Here is a 12,819-nt window from a genome sequence, read left to right as displayed (position 1 = left end):
TATCGTGCCACTCCCTTCTGGCCTGTAGGCGTTCGGCTGAAAAGTCAGCTGATAGCCTTATGGGAGTTCCGGAGTTCCCTTGTGTGTTGTTGTTTTTCCCTTGCTGCTTTTAATAATCCCTCTTTAATTTTTGCTGTTTTAATTACAATGTGTCTTGGTGTGTTCCTCCTTGGGTTAATCCTGTGTTGGACTCTCTGTGCTTTCTGGACTTGTATGACTGTTTCCTTTTCCAGGTTAGGGAAGTTTTTAGCTATTATGTATTCAGATATGTTCTCAACCCCTTTCTGTCTCTTCTCCTTCTGGGACCCCTGTAATGCGAATATTAACATGCCTGATGTTGTCCCAGAGGTCTCTTAAACTGTCCTCATTTCTTTTCATTGTTTTTTCTCTCAGCATCAGTGGTTTCCACTACTCTTGTCTTCCAGCTCGTTGACCTGTTTCTCGTATCATTTAGTCTACTGTTGATTCCTTCTAGTATATTTTTCATTTGTTATTCTTCATCTCTGGTCGTTCTTTATATTTTCTGTTAAAAGCTTCTCATTTCTTGCACTGTGCGTCCATTCTTCTCCTGAGTTTTTTGATCATCGTTACAGTCACTACCCTGAACTCCTTCTCGGGTAGATTGCCGATCTCCACCTCACCTAGCTCTTCTTCTGGGCTTTTGTCTTGTTCCTTCATCTGGAACATGAGCCTCTGTCGCCTCATTTTGCCTAAGCTGCAGTTTGTATTTTTATGTATCTGGTAGGTTGCTTACAGTTTCCCGACCTTGGGGAAGTGGCCTTTCGTAGGAGATGTCCCATGCATCCCAGCAGTGCACACCCCTCGTCACCCAAGCTGTGTGCTCTAGGGTTTCCCCTGTGAAGGCTGCGTGGGTCTTTCTGTTGCGGCGGGCTGCATGGGCAGGCCCGCGTGGCCCTCGCCCAGCTGGTTGCCAGGCTCTGCCTCATGTGGAGGCTGCTGGCTGCCGCTTGGCAGGGCCCGGTCACAAGGTGGCCAACTGCAGAGCCCCAGGGGGCCCCAGGGCTAGTGCTGGCTCACTGGTGGGTGAAGTCAGGGTCCAGGAGACTCCAGGGCAGTTGCTTGCCCACTGGGGGGGTCCTGGGGTCAGTGCCAGACTGCTGGCAGGCAGAGCTGGGTCCCCTAAGCCTGGTTGCAGGACCCAGAGGTCCCAGAGCTGGTGTAAGATCACTGGGCTGGGGGTGGTCAGGTTGTTCCTAACACAGTTGGGTGCGGGGTGTCCTGAAGCGTGCGCTGGCCTCCTAGTGGCCAGGGCCCCGGGCCCAACTTGTCCCAGGGCAAGGTCTGGCGTGCCGTGGGCAGGCTGAGGGATTGGAGTTCTCTTGTGTCTGGCGTGTGCCCCCTGGTGGGGGTGGCAGGGCCTGGGGCTGGTGCCCGCTCACTGGGGGCTGGAGCTGAGTCCTGGGCCGTCTGGTGGGCAGGGTTGTGTCCTCAGGCGGTCTCCAGGCAGCCTGTCTGCTGCTGGGTGGGGCTGTGTCCCAAGCCCTGTTCGGCCGAGGGGTCCCAGCACCGGTGCCTGCAGGCTGCTGGGTGGGGCCCAGTCTTGGCGCCAGAGGAGCTAGAGGGAGGATCCCACAGCGGTACCTGCCAGCCCCAGCATACACTCGCAGGAGGCCCAGGAACGGCTGCCGCCAGCGTCTGTGTCCCCAGGGCGAGCCGTAGCTGCTTCCCGCCTCTCCAGGAGACTTTGGAAGACCAGCAGGTAGGTCTGGCCCAAGGTCCCAGGAAATTACAGCTTTGGCCCCGGGTCCGGAGCATGGGAGACTTTGTGTGTGCCCTTTAAGAGGGAAGTCTTTCTTCCCCCCAGTCCTGTGGAACTCCTGAAATTAAGCCCCACTGGCCTTCAAAGCCAAATGCTCTGGGGGCGCATTTTCCCAGGGTAGGACCCCTGAGCGGGGCGGCCTGATGTGGGGCTCAGAACTCTCCCTCCTGTGGGAGAACCTCTGCCATGTTAGTTTTTCTCGTTTGTGGGTCACCCACCTGGGGATGTAGGCCCGACTGTACAGCAAGTCCACCCCTCTTAACTGTGTCACTGTGGTTCCTTCTTCGTGTCTTTGGTTGTAGATCTTTTTGGTAGGTTGGGTCTCTTTCACTGTGCTATTTATTGGTGTGCTCGTGAGAGGAGGTGAGCTCAGGGGCTTTCTACTCTGCCACCTTGGGTGATCTCCAGCTCGTCTGGCCGAGGGAACTTTCTGCACTGACGGACGCGGGCCAGCCACATACAGCAGCCCACTGACCTTGTCTGACTGTTGACCACCAAAGCCAGCGTCAGTGCAGCCAAGAAACTTTTCATTTCTTTCTTTTCATTCAAACTGGCTCGTGTTTAAACAGCCACATGTGGCTCCTCCCTCCAGGATCTGCATCCTGACACCAAGCCCACCCCAGCCCCCGAAATGAACCACTCCAGACAACGGTACTTTTCCAATTATAGCTTTTTTTCTTTTCTTTTTTTTATGAAAAAGATCACACAGAATTTGCCAACAAACAAAATTCCAAAAGAAACTTAAAAAAAAAAAGGAAAACAATAATTCCCCCAAAAAACAAAACCGAAGTCTGGCTTTTCCTTCCCTTAAGATTGTCTGGACGAGGCCTCCGGTCCCCCGGAAGGCGCGGGGGCTGTAAGTGCTTTCGTGGGCTGAGCAGGGCTGCAAGCTTGCCGGCTCCCTCTCCCCTCCCTCAGCCTCTGCTCTCCCTAAGTCCTTCTCCATCCTGGGGGCGAGTACAGTACACCTGGGCCGGGGGGGGGGGGGGGCGTGTGGGGTGAGGTTGGGACAGGGGGCCCGTGAAGCTGGGTGCTAGACACGCTCATCTAACAGGAAATAAAAAATAATATTCTGCACGTCAGAATGTGTTCGCTTTTTTTTTATAATTTCATAGCTATTTTTTTCACAGTTTTAAAAAGTTTATATTTATATATATTTATATATATTTATCTTTATATATATAATTAAAAAGTTGACTCCATTTGAAGGCGTATGATACAGGGGAGAGTCTCTTGGTACAATAAAACTGTACAGGTTAAGAACTGCCGCCTCCCTCCGGGTATGGCCGGGACGAGGATTTCAGCACCATGGGGGTTGTCTGTAGTGTGAGGGTCTGGACCAGTGGGGTGGGCCCTCCCGGGGCCTCGGGGCACGCAGCCCCCTCCCCCTGGTGCCTGGCCGGTGCTCCTGGGCACCCCCCCCCCACACACACACACCTGGCTCTGTTCCCCAAGTCCAGGCCGTCCTGAGAGGGTGGAGGCCGGGCCCCGGGCAGGCACCCCAGAACAGGCCCGGCCTGGTCGCTGAGGCTGGGGGGGCATGGGAGCGCCCCCATCCCACGGTGGGAGGCTCGGGGCGGGCTCCGTGCCGAGGGGGCCAGGCACTGGGAGGACCCCCCCCCAAGCAGCGGGAACCCCCCCCCCCCAAGCGAGCATCAGGTGGGTTGCTCGGAAACCCCCTCCCACCGAATCCCCAGTTGGCACCGGGACCTGGCCGAGCGCTTACAAGGTGCCGGGACCCGTGAGGGGCCGGCAGAGCCCTACCCTGATCGCGAGGAGCCCTCTCGGGGGGGCACCGAGGAGTCAGGAAGGGGGTCTGGACGTGTGCACATGTGCGCACACGCGTGCATGCATACGGGCACACACACGTACACTTACGCGCCAGGCTGTCCGTGGGCACACTTGCATGCACGCAACCAACGCACGAGGCCGCCGAGCCGTGGCAGTGATGGGGAGGGCCCCGCCGGGCCGGGCGCTCAGCAGAGCACAGGCACGCCGTCGGTAGAGAAGATCATGCCCGTGGTGGGCTCGTAGGTGCCCGCCAGGTAGTACAGGCCCTCGCTGTCCTGGTACTTCTTGGTCTTGAGCATCTGCTCGTACTGCTCCAGGCCCACCACCAGGCACTTGTGCGACACCGTCTGCACGTCGTTCTCGTCCACGTGGGAGGACTGGTACAGGGCGCGCTGCGGGCACACGGGCGGGCGTCAGGGGGAAGACCCCTCCCAGACCCGAAGGACCAGGGAGAGATCCCCAGAGAGAACTCGAGAAACACAGTGGGGCTGAGGACGAGGATGGACAGAGACCAAGGGAGACACCCAGAGACTAGGAGATCAAGAAACAGACACAGAGACCTGCAGAGTAAGAAACCAAGGGTGACAGACGCAGAGGCAGCGGCTGGGAGAGACCAGGAAACAGCAGCTCAGGGTCAGAGAGACTGGGCGGGGAGGCCGAGGGAGCCCGGCCCCTCCCGAGGCCGCGTGGGGAGGGTCATCGGAGGCCCCACCGGCGCCGCGCGCTCTCCTACCTCCATGAAGTCCTTCCTCTGGCTGGAGGCTCGCAGGGCTGCGGGGAGGCTGCGGCCGGGCTTCTGGTCCCAGTGCTGTGAGCGCAGACCGGGGGCTGCGGTGAGCCCGGGCCCCGCCTTGCCTGACCCCCGACCCGACCCCAGGGGAGGGACCGCCCCGGCCACGCCCCCCAGCACGGCCCGACGCCGAGGCCCCGGCCCACCTGGCCCTCGTGGAGGCGCTTGCCCGGGCTGGTCTCCTCGGGGTGGTAGAACCACTTGACGCGGACCACCATGTTGCTGCCCCACGACTCCCACATGCTCTGGATGCGGCCGATGTAGGGCAGGTTGGGGCGGCCAGCCGACAGGAAGACGGCGCAGTCTCCAATGCGGATCATCTCCTTGCCGCGCACGATGGCCTTGTAGAAGAGCTTGCGGGCCTTGCCCTTCATGCCGCGGCGCTGTGGGCGGGCGAGTCGGGTCAGGGCACGCGCCCCGCCCCCACCCCCGCCCTGACCCCGGGGTTCCACAGCAGCGGCGCCAGGGGAGAAGCCCCCTGCTTGCTCTGATCGGGGAGCCCTCGCTCATCCCCTTGGCCGACCGGGTTTCCAAGAGAGACTCCACGTGAACTAAGGACCCTGCAGCTGGGAGCGACTTCCAACTCCCCGTTGCTGAGCCGTGTCGGCCAGCGGTGCCGGCGGGGCCCCAGGGATGCCCCCACACGCGAGCGTTTGTGCGGCAGACGCCACAGCCACTGCTGGGGCCCAGCGGGATCCCTGCTTCTCCCACTGGGTCCTGACACCAGCCCTCGAGGCACAGCGGCCCCTGTTGGCCCCCAATTTCCAGACAGGGACCGGGAGGTCCCAGGAGGGGACACGGCTGCGTCTCCGGACAGAGCACATCGCTCCCTCCCACGCTGCCCCGCACGTCGGAGCTACAACGAAGCAGGTTCACTCAACACCTGCCGGGGTCACAGAGCCTCTTGCTCACGGCACAGCCTCAGTCTACACCACCCTGAGCAGCGCGGGGGCTCAGTACCAGTCAGCCCCGCAAGCGTCCGAGCAGAGGTGAGGGAGTGGGGCGTGGGCAGCGTCAACCCCCAGGCACGGCCGATTGCCCCGCCCCACCCCCCCACCCCCCGCCCATTTCCCCAGGAAAGCCACTAACAGATGAGAGCCCAGCCCGGCGGGATCCAGCACTGGGCCCACGTCTGCCAGACCCACAGTGTGGCTGGATTTTTTTTTTAATTCACTCAACAAACATTTCCTGAAGCCGCCTCAGTGCCCCCGCCTGGGCTGGCACTGGGACACACAGATGGGCAGGCTCCAAGGAAGGAAGAGACCAGCCACCAGAATCCAAAACCCAGCGCCAGGCAGCTCTGGGACCTGTCGCTGTCCCCAGGCAAACACGGAGAAGCCAGGCCTATGCAAAGCTCTGCTCTGCCCTCCAGTGGAGCCAGCGCGCCTTCTCCTCGACTAACCTGTAAAACTCGTTTCCCTTCTCGGACTGGCCACTAGGCGGCGCCAAAGCGTTTTTTGTCTTTCTTTTTTTGTCTAAACAAGAAAAACGCACAGGCTAATTCCCTACCTTATCCAGCTGTCCCTTTTCTACTTTTAATTCACCGGATCCCTGGTGAGACTTTTTTTTTGGCCGCATCGCAGCAAGTGGGATCTTAGTTCCCCAACCAGGGATCAAACCCGTGCCCCCTGCAGTGGAAGCATGGAGTCCTAACCACTGGACTGCCAGGGAATTCTGTGACAGACTTTTTAATGTCCAGGTTTCTTACGGGTTCTGTAAACTGCTCAAATTATTTTCAGCTCAAAGCATGGTACTAACTGATTCAAGGTGACAGGGACGGCTAAGATCTCTAAACCAACGCAGCTGACAGCAGGTATGTTTCTAGGCATCCACGGCCACTCTCCTCACAGATCCCCCTTGGGCCCCTGGGGCCAGCACAGGACTTGGTCTGGCCAATCCAAACATCCCACCCTTCTGCTGGCCATTGTGACTGGCTCAAGGGTGCACCCGGGACCTAAGCCAAAGACGCGCCAGCAACTTTAGCTTGAACCCTAAAAAAGACACCTCCTTCCTACTGTCACTTCTGAGCTGGCAGGTCAGCTGAAAGCTGCTGGGGCTGCCTGTTGCCAGCAGGAGAGGGGCTGCCGGAGAAGGAGACCAGTACAGAGGAAGGGAGGAGAAACTCAAGCCTGGAGCACGAGCCCGAGAGTGGGTCTGAAGACAGCCCTCAGGCCCCCGGATCCAGCTGTACCTGAAGCCGGACACCCTAGACTCTGGCCCTGGGCTCTGACCCTACAGCAGCAAACGCCCCGAGCAACGCTGACGCTGGCACGTGGGAGATGCTAAGATAAGGAACTGGCCAATCGCCGTGGGGGCAGGACAGTGAGGACACCCCTGTCCTCGGCTCAGAAGCCATCACTCCTTGATACGGCCCTGGATACAGTGCCTGCCGGGACCAGAGCTCCAGAGGGGCTGGCCTGGAATGTCTGAGTGCGGCTCGTCAGGGAAGATTCTACAAGAAGCTGCACATTCAAGTTTGCTGTCTCAAGTGGTGGCCCTGCTAAGAGAGGCCCTTTCAGCCTGGAGCCAGCAATCGGGGGGGTGGGGGACGCACGTAAAGTCCGACAACTCACACCTTGCAGGGTCGGAGCAGCAGATCATCTGCCCCAGATTCAAGGCGGTGCCGCAAAGGCAGGGAAACCAGAAGGAGAGCAGGAGCTGCGGGGGTCGGGGGGGACCCTCCCCGACTTCCCACTCTGCAGCCCTTGCCTGACCAAGGGGGGAGTTCCCCACCCTATTCTAAGGAGGCTTTGAGGGTGCAGCCTGTGGCAGGTGGAGTTGTCCACCCACCAACCCCCCGGGGATCCAACTGACCCTGGGTGGCACAGTGGGGAGCCCTAAAAGGCTGCTGCTAAGACAGAAACCCCCAAGCTAGTCTTGATTCAGAACATCCTACAACTTCTCCGGCCTTGCTAACGCAGCCAGGGAGCTGATACAGTGCAAACATGCCAGAAGCTTCTTAAGCGGTACACTGCCAGAGGCCCCGCAAGCTCATCGCTGCCAGCCCCCAGCCCCTAAAACCTGCCTGGCGGCACCGGCATTAAAAAGGTCCAGACCCAGCCAGGTGCCTCCTCCGGGCCTGGCTCTGGCGTGGCCTCGGAGGACCGTGGACCAGGGCGGCAGACGCTGTGGGGAAACCAGACGGGCTGCACCCGTAGACAAGGAGCCTGGCTCTTCCTGCCCAGGGGCATGGGATGGACTGGTGGCCTCCAGGCTGTCCCCCTTCTGCACACAGAAGCTTCTCGTGTGTGCGTGTATATGCAGGTGCACACGTGTACATGCATGCATCCGTGTGTGTACACGTGCGTGTCTGCGTGTGCCCAAGGCATGGGGGGCATGGAGGACTCCTGCAGAACACACACCCACCTACTACAGGGGTGGCCACACGACTCAGACCCGGTCAACCAGAACGTTCTGCCTTGTGGGCCACACTGATTAGCTCAGGGGCAGGCAGTGACCCAGCCCGGCCAAGAGAGGGAAAGAAAGTACCTTCTGCTGTGACTGCTAATTAGCCAACCAGAAGCCTTGAGCCATTCGTTTTCAGCGGAAAATGAAGCAAAAGCAAAGAAACTCAGGCTGTGTGGCCGCGCGGTTCTGAGACCCTGCGGCATGGCAGCTGAAGGCCTGCGCGGTAAGTGGGTCCCGCAGAGGGTGGGTCTGGGTCCCGGGGACCAGAGGCAGTGCTGCTGTGTGAGGGGCAGGACTCTGGGGGAGTCAGACGGACTCCACACCCGTCACCCCGACTCTCCGCCGTGGGGCTGCTGGGAGGCCAGAGAAAGACACGTGGGGACGACCCCGCCCCCAGCTACCTGCGTGGGCTTGCCGAACCACTTCCAGAGCTGCCGGGCGGGCAGGAAGGCGGCGATCTTGGGCCGGTTCTCCACCGACGGCAGGCGCTGCCGCTTGGCCAGCTCCTTGGTGGTGGGGAGGTGGACGCCCTCCCTCTTCTTGGGCCGGCTCTTGGCCCCGGCCTGGGCCTTGGGCTGCACAGGCTGCGGGGGCTGCGGCGGGGGGGCCTGGGGCGCGGGCGCCGGCGCCTTCTTGCCTGCAGAGTGGGCCGAGGAGCGGGCCTTGGCTGCTTGCTTGGGCGCCTTGCTGGCGAGGGCCGGCGGGGCGGAGGGCCCGGCTGCCGGGACAGGGGCGGCCTCGTCGTCTGAGCTGCAGGAAGAGTCGTCCGTGGTGGAAGAGGACGAGGACGAAGAGGACGACGACGAGGAGGACGACGAAGACGAGGAGGAGGACGACGAGGACGAGGAGGACGACGAGGACGAGGAGGACGACGATGAGGACGAGGAGGACGAAGAGGACGACGAGGAGGACGAGGACGAGGACGACGAGGAGGCCCTCGAGCTGGAGGCGCTGCAGTTCCGGCCGCCGCCGCCCTGGCCGTCCTCCTCTCCCTCCGTCTCAGAACTGCTGCTGCTGCTGCCGCTGTCGCTGCTGCTGCCGCCGCTGCTGCTGCCGCCGCTCTCTGACTCCTCGGCCCCGTCCTGCTCGGCCTGGCCCTTGTCCGGGCTCTTGGGGCTCCCCGAGTCCTCGAACGTGAGCGTGGCCCCAGGCTCCTGGGCCAGGTCGCCGTCCCCCGCCTTGGGCCGGGCCGCCTTGGGCTCGCTGCCGCCGGCCCCCGGAGGGTAGCTGCCCAGGCCCAGCAGGCCCTTGGGCTCCTGCCAGCCCCCCGCGCCAGCGTCCTCCCGCAAAAGCAGGGCCTCTTTGGCCTTCTTGCTTTTGGGCGACGTCACGCCCTCACGGTCCAGCTTGACGAGCAGCTCGGCCTCTTCCCCGGGCCTCCGGGCGCCCTTGGGGGCCGACTCCTCAGCAACCCGGGCCTTCTTGGGCTTGGGGCGCGTGGCGGGCATGGTGATGGGCATGGCGACGAGGGCGGTGGGGGCCAGGGCCGCGGCGGGGGCCGGCAGCTCCCCAAAGGGCTCGGGTGCCGGGCAGCTGGTGAAGGCGGACGGCGCTGGGCTGGGCTGTCGGGGAGCTGGGCGAGCCTTGGGGGCCTTGGCCCGCTTGTCCACAGATTCTGGGGGACTCTTCTTGGAACCTGGGGTGCTGATGGGCTCCAGGGCCAACGGGGTACTGGGGACCTCATCCGTCGAGCCCCCCTCCTCCAGGACGGCAGCTCTGTCTAGAAGAGAGAAGGAAACAGCCCAGTGAGGCCAGGACTTCGTGACCAGCGAGCCCGTCCCCATCCCGGCTCTGCCGGGTCCTGAGCGGGGCTGGGGCGGCAGCCTCTCGGGGCCTCGGGACGAGCGGCTCCCGCGCCTTAGTTGTCCACACGTGGTGGCCCCAGAGTGGGCCTCGGGAGCCTGGGCTCTTAACCCAAAGCACTTTGCTCTGGAGGGAACACAGCTGGCTGGATCTCAGCTCTGCCTCTGACAGGTCAACGCGCCTCCCTGAGCCTCAGTTTCCTAATCTGTCACAGGGTCCAAATAGCCCTGCAGCGCCAAGTTCCCGCACAGGTGGGGAGCGGTGTCTGTGCAGAGACCCTGTGTGAGCAGCAGGCCCCAGGTCCCGGCGGCCCGGGCACGGCCAACGTACCGCTCTTGGCTTTGGTGCTGGGCTTCCGCCCGCGCCCCCGGGCCTTGGCGCCGGGCTCCTCGGACCCTGGCGCGGCCCCGTCTTTGCTCTCCCCGGTGTCTTTGCTGGTCTTCCGGCTGCGGCGCTTGGCGCTAGGCACCAGGAGGGCGGGGGATGGCTCAGCACCTGTGGGGCGGGACAGACAGTGGCTCAGGCCCGGGTCTCCACTCTCCTGGCCACAGGAGTGTCATCTGTCATGGGGAGGAGGCGGGGGAGGAACCAGACGACACTGCGTGGCCTGCCCACCTGGGCTGCGCCGTCGGGTGGGAGGCCCATCTGCAGGGACGCAGCTTGGGTGTCTGCACATGCGTGCGACGGGGGCTCCTCGAATAAATGACCAGGGTGGGGCTGACCCTGTGGTTTTAATGATCCATTTGGAGGGTTCACGAAAACACTGGACCCCTGGAAGTCAGGCAGTCCTGGGTCCGAGTCCCGGCTCTGCCTCTGACCAGTCGAGGGACCCTGGATAAGTCATTTCACCTCTTAAACCCGAGGTTCGTACTGGCCAAAGGGGATGGTATTTCCAGACACACAGGACTGGACAAGAATTGAACGCTATCACGGACACAGCGTGGAACTGTCCGTGACAGTTACCGATCCCTCCCTGGCCTGGACTGCCCGGCCTGGGGCTGGTCTCACGAGTCTCGGGGTGCAGATCTGGGGAGGCCTGGGATTCCCCCCTCCCGAGACCATTCTGGGAGCCCCCACCCACACTTCCTGCCATTTCCACCCGCTGTGGGTGCAGCAAATGGTCCAAACAGCAGACAGAGCCCAGAGCCAGCCTGCAACGGGTGGGCCCCCGCCGGGCGGCAGGACCACCACTCACACTGGATCTTGTAGTCGGGGGGCAGGAGGCGGATGTGCGAGAGGGGGATCCTGCCGGTGTCTCCGTCATCGAACTCCACGGTGATCAGGTCCCCGTCGTCCTCAAGGCCCAGCAAGCCTGTGGGAGGAGGGGTGGAGTCAGGGGGCCGAAGGGGAGCAGAGACGAGCCGGGAAGCAGCCCCAGGAGCAGGATGCAGGAGGGCGGGTGCGCAGCGGGCAGGACGTGGGCTTCAGAGCCAGGCGGTCCCGGGAGCACCGGCTCCCAGTCCAGCCGAGCGCGCGGCCGTGTCCACTCGTCCCGAGACCCTCCGCAGATCAACGAAGGATGGGGCTGGGGTCACCCCAGCCCCATTCCCAAGTGCTGGACACTGAGCCCTGAGGCTGGAACCGTGGGCTATCGATGAGTGAAGAACCGCAGGTGCTGGTACTGGTGTCCCTAAACAAAACATCCCCCCCCAGCCTTCAGGAGGCCCCGCCCACACACAGCGTCCAGTCTGCTTGCTGAGGATCACCAGTGACGAAGGAACAGCCTCCAACAAAGGACAGCACAGAACAGAGAGGCACAGACACACAGCCCACAGGGAGAGGAAGGGAAAGGCAGAAGGAAAGGGAGCTGAAGGAACCTCAAATGGAAACAATATGTCCCTGGAAAAAAAGGAATCCATGAGAACAAAAAGAGATCTAATTTAAAAAAAAAAAAAAAGAATATTTAGACAGTAAGAAAGAACTCTTAGGAATACTATAAACGACAGCAGAAATATCCAAAATTCAATAGACTAGAAGGGCCAGAGAGCAGAGGTGAGGAAATCTTCCGGAGAGTGGAACAAAAAGATTTAAAAAATGGACAAGAATGAGAAGAAAGATCCTAGTCTTGAGGGCCACCAGATGAGTGTGAGTTCCAGGAAAAAGAGGGTAAATGAGGGAAGGAAACTCTGCAAGAAGTAATATGAGAAAAATATCTAGGAACAAAGGAAATCTGCTTCCGAATCAAAGCCCCCTTCCCCCAAATACCCAGCAACACACACCCACACCCACACCCAGAGAGAGAGAGAGAGAGAGAGAGAGAGAGAGAGAGACAGAGAGACAGAGAGGGGGAGGGGGGGGAGAGAGACAGAGAGAGAGAGAGAGAGAGGGAGAGAGGGAGAGAGGGAGAGAGGGGGGGAGGGAGAGAGAGAGAGAGAGAGAGAGAGAGGGAGAGAGGGAGAGGAGAGAGAGGTGGGGAGAGAGAGAAAGACAGAGGGGGAGGGGGGAGAGAGAGACAGAGAGAGAGGGAGAAAGAAAGAGGGGGGGGGAGAGAGAGAGAGAGAGACACAGAGAGAGAGAGAGAGAGAGAAGGGGGAGGGGGGAGGGGGAGAGACCACATGAAATTCCCGATCTAGGAATAATGGGAAGATTCTGAGTTTCCAGAGAGAGAAAAGTGGGTCTCCTATGAAGATTTGGGCCTCTGACATCAGAATCTGGATGGAACGGTGACTTCGAAAAGGTGAAGGAAGATTATTTCCAATGTAGAATATATACCCAGCTCAACTATCTCTAAAGAACAGGATAGGGGGCTTCCCTGGGCGCAGTGGTTGAGAGTCCACCTGCCGATGCAGGGGACGCGGGTTCGTCCCCGGTCTGGGAAGATCCCACATGCCGCGGAGCGGCTGGGCCCATGAGCCATGGCCGCTGAGCCTGCACGTCGAGCCTGTGCTCCACAGCGGAGGAAACCACAGCAGTGAGAGGCCCGCGTACCGCAAAAAAAAAAAAAAAGAACAGGATAGGATAAGGAGACCTTGGGCACACGTGTACTTGAGGAATTTACCTCCCATGGACCCTTTTTCTCCGAAAGCTACGGAAAGGTCCTCTGCCACAAGGAGGGAAAGGGACAAGGAAGAGAAAGACACGGGATGCAGCACAGGAGAGAGAGAAATGGAGTTCTCAGAATGATGGTAAGGGGAAATCCCAAGAGTGACACCCGTGAGGCAGGCCTAGCAAGCCATCAGCCCCCAAGGCTCAGAGGCCAGAGAGCCCCGGGAGAGCTGAACAGAGATGAACTTTTCCCCTTGTGAGA

The 12,819-nt window shown here is 60.7% G+C and overlaps 1 protein-coding gene across 5 annotated transcripts in view; it reads right to left on the bottom strand.

The window, feature by feature from the left end:
* Window positions 1-2,351: 2,351 nt before the first annotated feature.
* TNRC18 (trinucleotide repeat containing 18) overlaps window positions 2,352-12,819 on the bottom strand; it is an 84,080-nt gene continuing 73,612 nt past the window's right edge. For all 5 annotated transcript variants that reach the window (XM_060032509.1, XM_060032505.1, XM_060032506.1 and 2 more), the window contains 6 exons: window positions 10,768-10,884; window positions 9,903-10,067; window positions 8,171-9,489; window positions 4,508-4,744; window positions 4,305-4,379; window positions 2,352-3,963 (listed from right to left, as the gene is read on the bottom strand). In XM_060032509.1, coding sequence (XP_059888492.1) covers window positions 3,757-3,963; window positions 4,305-4,379; window positions 4,508-4,744; window positions 8,171-9,489; window positions 9,903-10,067; window positions 10,768-10,884 — 2,120 coding nt within the window. In that variant the 3' untranslated portion in view covers window positions 2,352-3,756. The remainder of the gene's footprint in view (window positions 3,964-4,304; window positions 4,380-4,507; window positions 4,745-8,170; window positions 9,490-9,902; window positions 10,068-10,767; window positions 10,885-12,819) is intronic.

This window comes from Delphinus delphis, chromosome 15 (assembly GCF_949987515.2).
Source record: "Delphinus delphis chromosome 15, mDelDel1.2, whole genome shotgun sequence".
Lineage (NCBI taxonomy): Eukaryota > Metazoa > Chordata > Mammalia > Artiodactyla > Delphinidae > Delphinus > Delphinus delphis.
This window is presented reverse-complemented; position numbering and strand designations above follow the sequence as displayed.